General features: G+C 34.9%; 1 protein-coding gene across 2 annotated transcripts; it reads right to left on the bottom strand.

The window, feature by feature from the left end:
- Positions 1–1,236: 1,236 nt before the first annotated feature.
- LOC104886825 (uncharacterized) lies at positions 1,237–17,109 on the bottom strand. 2 transcript variants are annotated; one of them, XM_010671348.4, is made up of 12 exons: positions 16,909–17,108; positions 15,104–15,523; positions 13,200–13,264; positions 10,444–10,552; positions 9,386–9,453; positions 7,505–7,582; positions 4,627–4,691; positions 3,236–3,302; positions 2,945–3,127; positions 2,726–2,782; positions 2,483–2,578; positions 1,237–1,493 (listed from the first exon to the last, which is right to left on the bottom strand). In XM_010671348.4, the coding sequence occupies exons 2-12, from the start codon at positions 15,516–15,518 to the stop codon at positions 1,359–1,361; spliced, it is 1,338 nt and encodes a 445-aa protein (XP_010669650.1). In that variant the 5' UTR covers positions 15,519–15,523; positions 16,909–17,108; the 3' UTR covers positions 1,237–1,358. The 2 variants fall into 2 exon arrangements, with proteins under 2 accessions (XP_010669650.1, XP_057248581.1); XM_057392598.1 differs by lacking the exon at positions 2,483–2,578 and having other exon boundaries at positions 16,909–17,109.
- Positions 17,110–17,462: the final 353 nt, after the last annotated feature.

Below are 17,462 nucleotides of genomic sequence, written 5' to 3'. Positions count from 1 at the left end.
GGTTGATGTCTTTGATGATGAATTTTCTGAGACTTGTTCTGGCTGAAGGCTGTGGTGCAAAAATTTCTTGCAAGTGCAAAATGGTTGTGTATATATATAGTCCCCTGAAATTTAGAAAATTTTTTTCAAGTTTTTGGGGAAAATTTCATTTCCCCCTTAATTTTGAATTTTGGGGAAAATTTCAACCCATGTTCTGTATACTATTATGTTAAATTTTGGAGGGAAATTTTATTTTCCCTTTGGTTGTATATTTATAACTGAAATTCACTTTCTGAATTCTTCCTTGTGAAATTTTGGAGGGAAATGAATTCCCACTTTCAATAAAAATTGGCGCCTACTTTAAAACATGTGGGCCAAGTCCCCTTTTTTTGCCTTTTAATCACCTTTCTCACCATCTAATTAATCACCTAACATTTCACTTAAGCACAGTGAGCCCCACATGTTTTCTTGGTCTGTGTGAAAAAGTAAATGTAACAAATAAATTGGGACGGAGGGAGTATTAGACTAATCTTGTCCCAACTGGGCTTTTGGTCGACCAAGGTCGACAATAATCGCCGAGCCTAGTTAAATAATGAGCTTTTTATTGTAGTTAATCATGGGCTTAACATGTTTATTCCGACCTATTCTAATTTCTTGACATATTAACCAACAAAATTTTATAGACAGTATAGAAGCATCCATGTCTTCAATGTACTAGTACACCAAGAAAAATATGGGAAAAACTTGGGCACTATTTGTTATAACAGATGCTTTAGATGGAATAATAATTTTCCATAACAAATACTCATAAAAATATAAAATTATATACTGTATTAGTTTTTCTTTGTCTTGTTCCTTGCATAATATAACATGGAAGGGAGCGTCGGAAAGAAGTAAGTTGGAAATATGAAAAAAAATATGGCATTGCTTCATTTGATATGGAGAATGTTTTCAATCCTTAGGATAGCTATTATCCATCATTTAAGAAACTATTATGTATAATTTACACTTCAAACATTGGAATATGTGATATAAACACTCTTGTTAGAAGATGTTTTCCTATCCAATAAAAAAAAAGTTTTCCTATCACCAAACACTCTCTTGCTTGACCAGAGATGAGGCAAATTCTTAGAATAAAGCAGACTGACAAATCTAACATTCAAAGACAGTCTATGGAACACAGATCCTAAGTTTTATCCCAAAGAAAAAAAGAAAATCATGTTCCAAGGCAAAAGAAGTGATGCTCGGACTCAGATATAGTCAAACAAAAAGGATATTTTACAACATAAAATATTAAAATTTGAACCAGTTATATTAGTATTGCAAAAGCAGTAAAGTACTTGTTTCGAGATAATGGAGTCAGAGTGCAATATCAGTGTTCAATCTTGGAGTAGGACAGCTTCAGCTTGATTACTGGAACTCTGTTTTCGTTCTGCTTGTAGTGAGCGACATAAAGATTCAAGCTTCTCTTTTTGGTTCTTCGTCTTCTCCAATTGTTTCTTCATGCGTTCTCTCTGCTCGAAGAAAAAGTTATTTGCATTACTTATTGTCATAAGATGCACTATTTTAAGGTTACTAGGTAGAAAATTAGCACCATAACGATAATCATCCAAATTCACGAGTACGACAAATTTAAAATAACTGAATTGAAATAGAATGATGTTTAATAAGTAACCTACATCAGAGACAGTGAAGAAGCCATGACAATGCAATTATTCGGAATCTGAAAGACTTCCATAACAAACTTTATAGACAAACACAACTATGAAGATTTATATCCAAGTTAAAGGCATCATATGGAGTATATTGCAAAGGTCAGCGACAACGCAGTTTTCTGACATTTCGGAAACAGGGAAAAGCATTGCATTGCATGCAATAACTACCTGAATACTTTCAAACTTAAACCATACTGCAAATCAATTCTAATCCACAAATTTACACACTGGGCGGCAGAATTGACTTAGAATGAGAAATATAAAAATTACTTCGTGAAGACAAATAAGTCGGTCTACAGTAACAGGGGAAGTAATTAATAAAACTTTCTAAGTCTAAAACCACCAAATCTTGCGACCTATTATCAGCTATTATCAAACACAACATGAACTTCATTAGGGGACAGTTAACAATGTACAATATCTGATCAGAAACCTTAGTTCTAAAAGAGGAACTAATCCTTTCTTCCACACTAAAGAATTTGCCAAATCATACATTCTCATAATCTGCATTAGAAAGTCCAGTGAAAATGGAAATATGTACATAAACATTATGGAACATTATATTTTAAAAGCTGTCTCAATGGTTTTAGATATAAAAACATACTATTAGGAGAAGAATAAAGGAAGATGAGCAGAAACATAAGACAACACGTCCTCATAAACAGACACCTTACAAAGAAAAACATTATATCGACATCGAATAAGAAAATATTTCTTAATCCCTAGGCCCTCATAATAAATCAGATCAATAGTTCCAACTGAATGAGGGTAAGACATCGGGGGATTACCTCTTCTACGAGTTCTATAAGAGTAAAATCTGATTTCTCACATTTGCTCTTCAAGAAAGTGTTTTCCCTTTTCAGATCTTTTGTCAATTTGGACATCTGAGTAGAAACGTAAAAGAAATCATAAAAGCTAGAAAAAGCTAGTAAGGAAGCCTCAAACTCATCAGGACTGATTTTCAACAACATTTTACTTCTAACACAGGCCATAATTTTCCGAGATGATATGCAATAATGTTTATAGAATACCTTTTCAATCTCTTGCTTAAATGTTTCAAAAACCTCGTTGCTCTTCAGCAGAGCATCCTGAAAAGGAAGTCATATTATATTTAATATACTTCTACCACTGTTGCACTCAATTAGACAAGTATTGCAAAATCTTGAACAATAAAAGGCTTCTCAGGTAGGTCGACTACAAATGCAAAAAATGTAATTTTTCCATGACAACTAACAGGGAGTTATACTCACTTGAAATTGTTGAAACTTTTCTCCATCGGATGTTAATTGTTGACGTAAACTTTTTTCAGTGTCCAAAAGTTGTGATATTTTCTCTGCATATACCTTTATTTGTGTCTGCTCATGAGCCAACTTTTCCTCATTTTGCTGAACTGTAAGTTCGGCAATCTTAAGCTCTAGTGTTTTCTGCTTGAGCTGCAGGACGAAATCACCAAATGATGCAGAATCAAACAAAGTTCCACTTCTGTAAAATTTTGATGTCTGTATGCTTTATTTAGACCATATAAAGTCCCTATAAGATACCTCTTGGGCATACTGTTGTTGAGAAAGTGTGTACTGATCAGCAAGCTGCTTCAACTTGTCCCTCAGCCTAATCCCAAAGGCACATGCAATGATACAAAGGACAAAGAGTTATGGTTCCAGTATACTACATAGAGCAATAGACTATTAAGATTCTACCATCCATCAATTGAACTACCCAGAGAAAGCAGATTTGAGAAACATGTTCATTCCTTTGGCCATATTCTCATTAAACAAGAGCTTAACCTATTCCTTTTCCCTCTACTACTACTACAAAACCAGCCCCATCAACAAATACAAAATGATATATAATTCCTCAATAGCAACACCATAAGCATATTACAGAAAAGAAAACAGAGTGCCCAGTAAGCAAATCTTTCTCACCTTAGCAATGAGCACAATACCCAGCATCACTATGAGATGTTTGAATAGGTGCAAAGGACATTAAGAATTAGGATGCTTAGACTCAGATATGAATGGTGCTCTCAAGTGTGGATCCACAAGTCTGACAAGCAAATTTTTCACGTATCCAAAGTGATAGTATGGACACAAGAATAATGAATACTTTCTTTGTCATATATATAAACACAAGTAGAGAACTATTAATTTTCCCTATTGTGGCCAAAAAAAAACTGTGCATACTAGAGCTGTCAGGTATCCAAGACAGATACTAAAGTTGCAAAGAGTCCAAGCATCATAAAAAGCCCAGCATGAACCATCCATGAACTCAGCATATGTCACATAAGTTAAATCACATGTCTCATTAGAAGGACTAAAAAATTATGGTTACAGATGTCATTTAATGTGAACTCTTACCATAGTAAAAATAAAGGGACCTGGAAGCTCTCTCATTTCCACATATTAATTTCCTTTTAACCTAATTTCCTTTTAACCTAACTTTTAATCCCCAACCCACAGAATACCACAACAGTCGAGTAAAAGCTGCCATCTCTGCTAGAAGCACAAACTTCACCAAGAAATCATTTGGTTATAGAACCTAAAAAGTAATACAAAAGATGACAAGGGCAAAGCAAATCTGCGCAAAAAAGAGCTCTATTATTCTTATCCAAAGCATTTCCGTAGATGAATACAATAGACGAGATCCACTTTCGAACTCCCAAAAGCAGTTACTTTTTAATAGAACATCCTTTGACTCACCCCATGCTTTTAGAACTCTCTTTTCATCATCGAAATGTTTTTAGTCAGAAAATTTTCAAAGATTTAGCTAGCAACAACATGATGGTGGCATGCATGAAAGAATATTCAAGAGTTCAGCGGGTGCTATTTATTCACCTTAAGTTTCTCTTCCTATGAAGCATTTTAGTAGTGCCAAACCAAGATACAAAAAACTATTTTACAACAATGATAGGATTACATAGTTTACCAGGACTTACATTTCGTTCTCCTTAAGCTGAGAAAGGCATTCTCCTTTCTGCTCTTCTAACCTAATGCTTACATCCTACAATAAGCATGTCAGATATCAAGAATAATCAGATTGAAGAATGAGAAACAGCACCAGTTGACATCAAATATTAAAAGATCCCACTGGAGAAAATTTTAGCCGTGCATGATTCTCATCAATACACCAGTAGCCCATGCATATGACCCAAAGCAGTAAGTAACAGGAGTAGTTACTAGCAAACATCCTGACATTCTTTTCCAACCAAGAACCAGGAATACCCAAAAGCCCTAAACATAACCTCCCCTTCTTTCTCAGCAAAAGGAACCTAGACCTGTATATGCTCCCAAAGGGTCTGCAAAGTGCAAATCAAAGCTATTTGATGCTCCTTATTACATATAATTTGTATCCTAAATGAAGCCAACATTACACAATAGCATGATGTAATGAATCAAACTAAGGGGAGGAACTCTTGGTATTGCATAGTTAGTTTGAATAGTAGCTTGAGGAATAAGTTAAGAGTGTTAGTGAGGAAAGAAATTCTACATATATAGGAGATTAAGGAAAGAAATTATAATGAACAGTGATGAGTGTTTTGGTGAGCCTTTGAAAGTTCACTTGGGAGATTATCAAGCCTCTCGAAAGCTTGAATATCTTTACACTTTGCTATAATTTCAGTTTATAAATCAAATATTCTTCTTTTTCCTGAATTTCTGCCATGAATAGTGTCCAAGCTATGTTAATTCATAGCACATGACTCCCAATTTCACACGACACATAAATTATAGGATATACACCACTTAGATATTCAGTTCTGCAGCTTTTGATTATATTCAATATTAAGCCTGTCCAAGCATATCGTTCATACAAAAGCCTTAATTTTATCAGGAGTATGGCTTCCCAAGCCAGACAGTGTTTTATCTTTAAAATCACTGCAGAAGGAAACACCTTAAAATCTTCTCATTGAAACTCTCCAATCTAGAGTCTTCAATAACATACTCAACAGATTGGGAGCTCAACCAAACTCCCAATTTTGCATATATTATCTCATATTCCCGGAATGAAACCTCCTCTTTGGTGAAGAAGACAGAAATCAATGCAGAAGGAAACACCTTAAAATCTTCTCATTGAAACTCTCCAATCTAGAGTCCCCAATTAACATACTCAACAGATTGGGAGCTCAGCCGAACTCCCAATTTTGCAGATATTTTCTCATATTCCCGGGATGAAACCACACCCTCTTTGGCAAAGAAGACAGAAATGGACCTGGAAAAACTTGTTCAACCCAAATTACCGAATCCAGAACCGCATTGTTTTACAAACTAGATTACTCAATGATCCTAACCCACCTCATCCAAACATTAGAGATGAAAAAACGCGGTTGGTTTTCTTAATAGCAAACTACTCTCTCCAATCTCCATCCCAAACTACATTGCACCTCTTCTCTTTTTAACCCGAAATAAATTGCACACCGAATTTTGGAATCTGATATTTCAAATCACATCTACTTTTCTTTCTCCTATATATATTACTCATATCTACTTCTGCCTATGCTTTACAGCACATAGTGTCCCTCAAACTTTGGATCGCGGTTTTCATTCACCAAAGACTTTACTAGGCAGCCTTCTTCACCAAATTCAGAAAAAAAAAAAAAAAACCGTACTGAAAGGGAGCTCACTTTGGTTGTTGGGAATCAAATATCAGCACAATGCCCATGCATGGTCTTGAGTTTACCATTAGACTGCGGAACCTTCCAAATCACCAATTAAAAGTGGTGAGCCACCGCTACCTCATTTTGTACCCAATCATACTTGAGGGTAGCTCAATCATAGGAGAATGGCCACACCGTGGAAATATCAAACTCGGCTGTTCTATTACACAAAACCCGAGTTGTAATGAACTTTAAAGTTGTCATCTGTGACACTTCTTTACGTAAAGCAGCAATAAAAATCAAACCTTCTCACCATGTTATTAGTTACATAATGATGACTCAACACATTCTAACCTTATTTCTCGTTATGTCCATTCCTTTGTCAAATTGTGCAAAAATATTTTATTGATAAATTATATAGTTGATGACCCGTGATTGTACATGATTCTTTATTCAATAATATTTATCCACTTGTATTATGACAGGATTGGTCCTATAATGTTGATATAATTTCTTTCATTAAACTAAAAATGAAATAAGAGGTCTAGAAATGCATGTGGCGATGGGTGAGATTCGTCCCATTCATCCGCTACAAGCCACTTCGTGACAATGCGTTCATAACCGTGGAAACGATTTTTTCCTTGCTTCACACAAAATCAATCACATGGGTTGCACGTCGGATCAACTAAATTTATACACAATCTCTCAGTCCTCTTGTTAGCATTAAAAAGTGAAAGCTGAACACAATCAAACACATATCTAACATCAATCTGCTTCTACCCTATGTCTACATCGGTTCCAAAGAAAGATCTCCGACTTCTTTGTAACTTCTAAAGGCGTACTAACTACTAAGAGATGCAATTTCATGTTAAAAATGTATCATACTTGAGTATTTTACCCTCTTCAACTTCATATATATCCGAGAAGGATATTAGCTTATTTTCTCACAAGCTTCACTCACTTATGATTTCCTAAGGGTTCATAATCAAATTTATGGCTTCACTCACCTTAATTCTAATTTAGGAAGGGGTTTAGATTGATTGTTTTAGCTTCACTCACTAACAAACGCAATCTAGCTTAAATCAAGAGTAGGGGACTTTCATTTACATAAGCCTGATGTAGATAAGTGGTCCATCATTAAGGGGAAGAGGGAGCAATACTTTACTAGAAACATGTAATAAATTTTTCATCCTGATGTCTAAGAAGATCATTAAGTACAGACCTTTATCGCATCCTCAAACTTGGTCGATAAATCTGATCTCAGATTCTGCCCGTCTTCAGATACTCTTTTGAATTCATCCTGCGTAAGATATGAAAACCATTAAGCTTTTGTCACAATGTTGGATGATTATTATTACCAGCACCAACAACATGCAAGTGGTAGAACAGAACTGGGAAACCCCATTGAGCCAAAAGGCATGAGCTACAAATAACCAATTATTTAGCTCCAGACTGGATGTGAGTAGAGGTGAGAAGACATGGTATGAAATGCACATATTAATAATCAATGAGGATCCTTATCCCCCGCGTGCTCAGCTGTGCTCCAAAAGTGGAACTAACAGGAAGGTCCATATAGGAAGCCTCTAAGCACGGCTGCCTCGTAACAGGAGTGAAGAATGACTCAATCCGGGCACAAGAGATAATCATCAATGGTTGGCAAACATCAAAACAAAGATGAACTATCAAAGTGAAAAAGAGCGAATTGATAAAACACACAACGAGGTGGACCATGGGGGGGATAAGCAAACTTAACAATCAAGATATCCTTTGTGAAATACCCAAGTCTTTAAGTCTATCCTTGCAAAATCTCATAAGATTGTTGTAATGAATCAACCTAGGGAGAAGGACACTTTTGGTATTGCATAAATAACTTAGTTTTAATAGTAGCTTGAGGAATGAGTAGGGAATTAGTGAGGAAATATCTCTATAAATAGAATAGATTAGGGAAAGAGAAATCATGTTGAATATGGAGTTGTATTTTGGGTAGATTTCTAAGAGTTCAATGAGAGAACAAGCCTCTTGAAAGCTTGTACTATCATCTTATTTTACTGTTTCCAGAAATTTTCGATCAAAGTTCATCTTATTTCTATATCAGTTTCTTGAATTCAGTCCAAGCTATATCAGTTCATTGCAATTGCTTGAGTACAAAAAAATCCCCTACTTTCAAAAAACTGTATAAATCCCACAATTCCAAAGAATTTGGATTGTTTTTGGTGTATACTATAGTATAAGGTACACACCTAAGTTGGCAAGACACTTGTACAAAATATTGCAATTTTCATTTGCATTATTTGACTTCCTCTTTAACATGAAGAACAGTGTCTAAAAAACCATGTACCAACAGCAGTCGGCGAGATACATTTGGGATGCAAAAACATAACAAAATCCATCCAGATTTATATTCCAAATAATTCATTCAAAAATTGCATCAGTGATAACAAACTATGGGTAACGAGACATAAGAAATAGCAGTGGTAATTAGATTTGTGATAAAAAGTCATCAGGTGTTATGTATCGCTCTATGTCCATCACAGCATGACAAATTACAGAAGTTTCAAATTTATCAATGTAATTCCAATAGCTTTTGGAGCATACTTTACAAAAAAAGAAAAAATAAATAAACATTTCACTTTCAGCAACTTATCTTGTGAGTTTGTGAAGAAATCAAAGGTTCTAAACCATTCTATGAAATATAAGTATAAATGCGCACAACGGCTTTACCAGCACATAATATTAATTCAAGCAGTAACGTAGTGGTCTATAACATACGTATTTCGTAGTGTGACTTTAAAACCGATTTTAGAAACAGCTTTTTGAGGAGCAGAAGTTGAATAACCCTGATGGAACTGCCTAGACTTGATTCCACGGACAGGCCGACACGGTGTTATAAGGTAGCTAAAGCCAAAGGTACCTTATATGTATCAATATCCAAAACCCAAATCAAATGCATGTAGCAAGACAATCATCTCAATTACACATTTGGTGTACAATGTCATATATCATATAGCTTGAACAACATCATTAAGCCCAAGTCCCAACGCCAAAACCAAATATGAAATTGATCAAACATCGAATACCAACAAATGGAGACAAAGTAGTATACCATTAATAACTTATTCTGACGCTGTAGCTCCCTACACAACGATTCAAGCTTGTCTCGAACAGCAATAGCTACAGCACGAAATTTGGTTAATATAGATCATCCATCTGATGAACAACAAAGAGGTACATTTGACACCAAGTGATTCCAATTTTGAAAAACAAAAACAACCTTAAACAATGGACATACACAGCTTCAATTCTATAACACTCAAAATATCGAACTTCATTCAGACTGCTCGGACTTTACCTAATTTTCCATGTTGCATACAGTGAGTACGTTAAACTCTTTGAATCTTTTGTGCTTGGTCAAGTGCCAACTGCATGGCTGCCTTAGACCTAAAGAGAGTGGAGCCTCAGCCTTTGAGCATCTCCATTAGGGGAATTCATGTTGGGGCTTAAGAGAGACTGTGCTACCCAACATAGAGACCCCCTGTTCCCATTGGAAGATTAAGCAAATCAAAGCAATTAGCAAATTTGAGACCCTGATAGTTATGGACACAATGGGCAAAAATTCATTTGGTGAAATATTGAAAATTGACTTATTTAGCTCCTAAGAGGACTCCGATATTGGAAATTTGAGTCTCTGATGAGTCTCCAAAAACAACAAAGAAAGCGGGTGTCACAAATGATTATAAATATTAGATAATAGATACTTTTTAAGACCCAGATTAGGTCTCACTAAAGGCGATGTTTTTTCTTGCAAAAGATTGACCTTGATCCTACCCCTCTACAATGCAGCATTCACATCCTGCCAGCGCCAATAATGTCATAGAAATAATCGCAGGTCTAGTAGCAATCACAATGACAGTCATGGAAGCAATACCTTGCCAGTGGTACATTGCATTTCTCGGCCATCATAACGTTAATTGGCGAATTGGAAAAACTCTTCTTCAACATTACAATTTCCTTTTATCTTATTAATTCATGAAGAAAACAGAGGTTCTAATTAACAGATATTTGTTAATATTAGTGTATGTAATCTGACTTAAAAGTTTCTAAACACATGATAGCAGATGTCTGTATACGCTATACAATACCATACTAATTTTATATAGTTACCTGCATCTCTCTCTGCTAGAACTTGTTTATATTTCAATGTGAACTCCAAAATTTCCTGTTCAGTTTTAAAGGTGCGTTTTGAACTTTTACGCTTCCCTTCAAGTGAATCCTGTAGGAATAATAAAATTGTAATAGCATTCACCATTTCAATACAGCAGAAAGCATTGGAATAGAAAAAAAAGCAGCAAAAATAAATATTAATTACATAGTCATATATACTTTGGCCCAACTCAAACCATTGACACGAACTTGGCAATTTTTTGCAGCTAACAACAGCCCGACAACTCCACTAGAGAAGTGTTGTAGCAGGCATCTTGATACTTTTACGATCTTCTATTCATTTACAAACACTAATTATACCCAGAACAGATACACCACATACACCATAGGATATCCTCATATAAAATTCAAATAGATGAGAAGATAGGCAAATGTCTCTAGATCGGAACCACCAAACCTTAGTAAAAAGAAGTGCTACAACAAGCTCCTTTCCAAAAGAGTTGAAATCTCGCTTTAACAACGAGCAATTGAAATTATATAGCATTCATCTAATCATAGCACTACTTTCATACTAGAGATTGTGTTCAAGCATCTCCAAACGAACAAAACCCAAGACAGCGTGGCATACATTGGTATGAAGGACCTCTAAGCTACTTGAAGAATATGTTATTTATCCTGCATCCTGATTTTACTAAAAGCTAAATGATCATGGTATCAAAACATTATAAGATTGCTTGCTCAAACAGACCCAAAAGTACCAGAGAAGCACAAGATAATCAGGCTAATAATTTGCATTTTCTCCCATGATAAAACTATTTTAACCTTAAAAATATTAGACTGAAAGAACTTTATTATTAGGTTACGATGGCCAGTGGGACATATATTCAGCCTATCATGGCAGTCCCAACTGTTATGCCCATTTATGTACCTATACCAAGATCACACAAGCTCTTCATATGTACAATCTTGTAATGAAGCTGTTTGGTCACCAACCCATTAACGAGAAAATCAGTCAACCCCATCTAATCTCTCTCAATCTTACTAGTGTATCCTACTGTTATAAAAAAAATCAAGAAACTCATACAAGGAGAAGCCTAGCCCTGAAACTCTCGAGGACAGAGTCCTCACCTAGTCAACTCTAGATAATTTTATCAGCATACAACTTACCTCTTATTCATAATAGAACTCACATCTATAAAGGTTACAATAATCATATCATTGCCTAGCAAAAGTAGATTCATTGATTCAAAAGAACATTATATCCCTTTTATTCTCATGCCTATCAAAAAGGCTAAATTGATTATACAAAATACAACCACTAAGGGCTTCTAAGATATAACTGTCAATTTCAGATTTTGATTTTAAGATATAATAAGTCAAATGATATAGGTTCTATAATGAACTCAAAATCAATCAAACTCATTCTAATCATGTTTATTTTGAAAACTCACAACAACAGCAACAAAAAAGTGAAAACCACATTCTTTTTGTTTCATGATCTAGTTTTTAGCTTTAAAAAAACTGAAAACAAAAAACGATAATGATCGGGCCCTTCTGAAAACTACTACTTCCTCCGTTTCAAAATAGATGGTACATTGTGATTAAAACGGACTCCCAGGCAAAATTTCATAAGTATGTTTAAGTAGTATAAAGGGAGGTAGATTAATTCTAATGGTCCCATGTGAAGAGGAGGGAGAAAGAAAAAATTGGGGACCACATGTATTAATTAAGTAAAATGGTAAAAGTGTAAGGCAAAAGTTACTCAATAAGGGAAAAAAAACAATGTATCATCTATTTTGAAACACCCATAAATAGACAATGTATCATCTATTTTGAAACGGAGGAAGTATAATATTTAAAAATGAAGCTAAATTACAATTTACAGCTAAATTGATTATCATAGCTTCAATATCCTTTAGCTTGTCTAATTTCAAATTTTCCTTCTCTATTTGCTCCTTGTTACGTTTGGTGTGGTAAGTCCCCATAAATGAATGATATGCTTCCGTAACAACACTCTAAACCCACTCATTTAAATCACAGCAGCAAACAGAACCTCAAAATATATGCTTAAAAATAGGACTTCGAAGAAAATACGGGATTCAAAATTCACTATAATCGTCATATCAATATTGATTTCTTTTCCCATCCAAATTACCGCAGGTCCATCAAAGCAATAAGGAAGACAATTTGTATGTCAAAAACCAAAAGTCAGCTCCTAGATAAGATGATAGACAGCTGACATTTTGTATGAAAATTGCACGTCACTTGTTCATAGATTCAAAAGCAAATTCCTTCCTTTGTCAAGTTAGTCCCATATAAAGTTTAGGATGGACTAGACTATTAACTGACCTGCCTCTTCTACAAGCAAACATTAATAGTGTTAAATGAATGGTAAGAAAGTTCAAAGGTGAGTGGCCTAGGAAAAATGAACATAGTTTTGCAGTCTCTTAAAGGAACAGCAGCAATTTGCTTTCAATAATCAAGAAAGTAAAAGGAACAAGATTTGCTCATATGACTTCAAATCTCCAAGTATAGATAGAACAAAGTTAAGAACATGTGACATAAAATTACATATTGAACTTTTTCTAGCACTACTATTCAATCTCTAAATGAGCAGTAGCTTTTTGAATCAGCAAGTCTATGATAGAAACTAAAAGCAAAAATGAGAGAGATTTGCTCATACAGGTCGAATACATGTAGCATCCTTAAGAACTAGAGACATTATAGTTAAGAACTAGAGACATTAGAGTGTATACCTTTCGAGTTTTGAGATTCTCAGACGATAGTCCTTCTTTTGCATTGTTTGGTTCATCTGAACCCCCTAAATACGTTGAAGAAGAACAATTTTAGGTAGATTAAAAGAATTCAATATGAGCCTAATTTACTAAAGAAATAGCATTCAGTTGACATTAGATCCTAAAGGAGCATGAGGTGCATTACACTCTTAAAAACACAAACAGTTCAAAGTAATTTACAACAAGTTCTGAACAAAAGAACGTATCTCATCTTCATTCATAAAAGAGCATACAATTCACAATGAAAGAACACACAATAAAGTAATGCAGTAGTATTATTGAAAAAACATGGAGGTATAGTGAAAAGAACATTGACCTGGAGTACATTGCACATCATGCTCTCAAGTGTATAATCTAAGTGCTGTTGTTCAAGGACTCACACAGTCACACTTTAAGCTTACCAGTGTGTGAAGATGAGTGAAAAATTAAACAGGAGAAAAATTATATAGGAAGAAATGTAGAAGCAACAGACATACATTTTCAAGTAATAACTCTAACCACTAAAATGGCAAGCAGGTCAGTTGAGTAAGTATCTAGTTAGACAATTAGAGGTGAGGCCATTTTTGGGTCAGGTCAGACAATGCTTATTCAAGACTAGCAGCCTTTGGGTTCAGGTTGACACAACAGTACATATAGGAATCATCAATTTATAAAACTGTCAGCTATGGGAACACAAAAAAAAAAAAAAAAAAAAAAAAAAAAAAAAAAAAAAACTCTTAACTTTATGATGTAGCCATGAAATAATAATCTCGCCATAATTCACTTATTCACCTCTCGGGTCTAAGGTGTCATCATCAATGTAATAAAAGTAATATACTTCCTCCGTAACAAAAAGATATTACACTTTGACTTTCACGCTTGTCGATGTAGTACTTTGACCATAAATAACTTTAATTGTATATTAGTAAAAAGGAAAATTTGTCAGAAACCATCTTTTATAATCACTTTTTTGTGAGAAACCACCTTTTAAAAAAATTTGGTTAATTAGCCACCTTTTTTGTTCTTTTTTTTGTTGGAAGCCACCACTTGCCGGAATCCAGTGTTGACCTTGATTTTCCGGCGTTGACCATCAGATTTTCGGCATTTTTCCCCCTTTACCTTTCTCCCCCTCCCTCCTCCCCCCTCGCATCCCCGGCAACCCCCCCTCCCCCCTCGCATCCCCGGCAACCCCCCTCCTCCCTCGCAACCCGCCGGCAAACACACCCCACGACCATCCCCACCCTCCCAGCCCTAAGGCCATCACCTCCCTCGCATTTCCCGACATCTTAGGTGGAAGAAATGGCGAAAAATCTGGAAAAAAAATGGCGAAAATCTGATGGTCAACGCCGGAAAATCAAGGTCAACACCAAATTCCGACAAGTGGTGGCTTCCAACAAAAAAAAGAACAGAAAAGGTGGCTAATTAACCAAATTTTTTAAAAAGGTGGTTTCTCACAAAAAATTGATTATAAAAGGTGGTTTCTGACAAATTTTCCTAGTAAAAATTATAAGAAGTTAATATTATAATGGTATATATTGGGACAATTCCAACAACATATCATATAGTAACGGTTGATCTTATCTAAAATTAAGAAATACATGGTCAAATATAGTAGGTAGATTTGTGCAATTTTCAAAGTGTAACATCTATTTTTGTTACGGAGGAAGTATGCTAAATTTACATTATAATTATATATATCAAAATGTCTGTAAAACATGCAATATTTCCACCTTGGTCTGCATATTAGTTCATCTACAGCTAATTATTGCATTGTTAAAAGATAAAGGGCCATGAAATCCACAGCATCACCAAGAAACTGCAAAAGAACGTCACGAATAAGAGGTAATTACACTAATCAAATCTTTGGACTTCTGTTTGACCTTTACCTTTCATATTAATGGTGCTCGTTCTTAAATCAGTTCCTCCTGAAACAGAAGTAGATGATTCAGCTTTGATTACCGAAGTATCTTCTCTCAACTCCAAGCAGCCATCATCAGAGACATTGGCTGATTCTCCAGATGCGTCATAACCATCCTTTTCAGACAATGGAACCGGAAATGTGCGCAATTTGGGAACCTTCTCCCCTTTTCCTTCAACCGCAACGAATCCATTCACTGATGCTTCATAGCTTGAATCATTTGAACTATCCAGTTCCATTGATTTATTTATCTTGTATTCATGTAATGGCTTCTCCTTTTCATTGGATGGTGTCACAGGAGCTATGGAATCTGGAAGGCTCTCAACAAAACCATCTGGCAAAGAATCCACTTCTGGAAGCTGGTTTGCAGCTGAATTCTCCATTTAGACTGTGACACTCAAAAGCATTGAAGATGTCTTCTCATTAACATGTTTCCCCTCATAAGGTTGATTAATCATTCTATAATCTATTATCAGATGATTAAAAATTGGCTATAGAATGTCCCAAGAAGGGTATATTAGGACATATAGGGGTCTTAATCTCACCCTTTTACTTTTCAAGGGGCCTGGTCTATTAACTCTATAGTCTAATATTCATTTTGTATTGGTTGGAAAATTTATAAATTTTACCATCAGCCAATTCTAGCAATTGCCTCTCGGAACTCAATAAGTAACACAATTAATCCATTTCATCTATCATGGAAAAAGCACAAAAGGAGCATCAAAGCCAATCAGCTGAAATCAGAAGAAAGATACTCGGCAATGAAAACAATGAAAAGGAAGATAAACATTAGAGCTTTTCTAAAGTACGCATCATCATGCAATATTATCACTTTCATTCTTTTCCAATATTTGCACCTCTTTAATCCTTGCAGACATATTTACAATTGTCCATTGAGGACTTGAATGGTATTAAAAGATATAGGTTCACAAGTTCATAAAACAATATGATCGAGATAATGTATGATCAAAAGCAATGTTTCAAAATGAAATAAATTACAAATCACAAGACATCTACGAAGTACGAACGGACCGAGTATTATCCAAAAAAAACTATAGCAACAAACTCCTACTTATCAAGGGAGTAAAACTAACACAAAATAAACTCAATGCAATAAACTATTGATATTTTGTATTAGAAATTACAAATTGAATTAACATTTCAAATTAATTTTTCAATAAGTTGTTTCCAACCAATATAGACACAAATACATTCTATCATCACCAAACCAAAATTGCAGTAACATCGATGATGCTTTTAGATTTACTCATTCATTTCAATTACTCATACCAATAGAGCAATAGACAATCCAAATAATTAAACATTGCTAGCCAAAAAGTTGGCCTCCTTTGACCTATAATAATAATAATAATAATAATAATAATAATTCAAATTAAACACTCAACAAACGCAGATTAAACCCATGATTAATCTTCCATATACAATAGTGCTATAACTTGGTAAATACATTAAATTACATATTTGAATCATAAATGAATGTTCATTGAGCACGAAAAAGAAAGAAATAATTTCCGACTGCAGTAGAAAAATTAGTCCTAACTCCTAAACATAGTTTTCTAGTATTATACAAGATTTAATTGAAGTAAAATTTTAGCAATTCTCTTCCTACACGTCTATATATCACCAAAAAAAAAATATGATTACAATTGCATTATCCATGTGAAAAACCTAAATTTTAGATCGAAATAACCTAGAAAAAAAGACATAGAATACAGAAATGGAAATGATGAGAGAATCGATGAACAAACGTACCTCGGCCGACGGAAGAATCTCGACGGTGCTAACGACTGATGATTGACGAGCAGATGGCGGCGCTGCAGACGGCGTTTGTCGGAGAACGGTGGTGGAAGGCGGCGGCAAAAGTTGACAGTAGGAGAGGGTGTTGAGTTCGAGTGTATGAACTATGGAGAATTGCTCAAAGGCCAAAGCATTCAAGTATATGGTACCGTCCCATAATATAGTGCTTGTTTCTTTTTTCACGGTCTCCAAAACGTAACTTTGACCTTCAATATTTTCAATTCCTTATTAATAAAAAATATAAAAAGTTGATATTATGAAACTACACATTGAGATGAATCTAACAAGATCCTACATGAATATGTTTTTTTATATATACAAATGAGAATATTCGGTCAAAGATTTTAAAGTTTGACCACCAAAAATGAAATAGGCACTATATTATGGGACGGAGGGAGTATTTGTTTGCCTATTTAGCTTCCACTTCTCTTTGACTCACTCCCGTCTAGGTGTGAGCCTGACAAGCTCGCGAGCAGCTCGGGCTCGGCTCGGTCAAAGCTCGGCTCGTT

This window comes from Beta vulgaris, chromosome 2, assembly GCF_026745355.1.
Source record: "Beta vulgaris subsp. vulgaris cultivar EL10 chromosome 2, EL10.2, whole genome shotgun sequence".
Classification (NCBI taxonomy): domain Eukaryota; kingdom Viridiplantae; phylum Streptophyta; class Magnoliopsida; order Caryophyllales; family Amaranthaceae; genus Beta; species Beta vulgaris.
The sequence above is the reverse complement of the archived record's forward strand: the minus strand, read 5'-3'. Positions and strand labels throughout refer to the sequence as shown.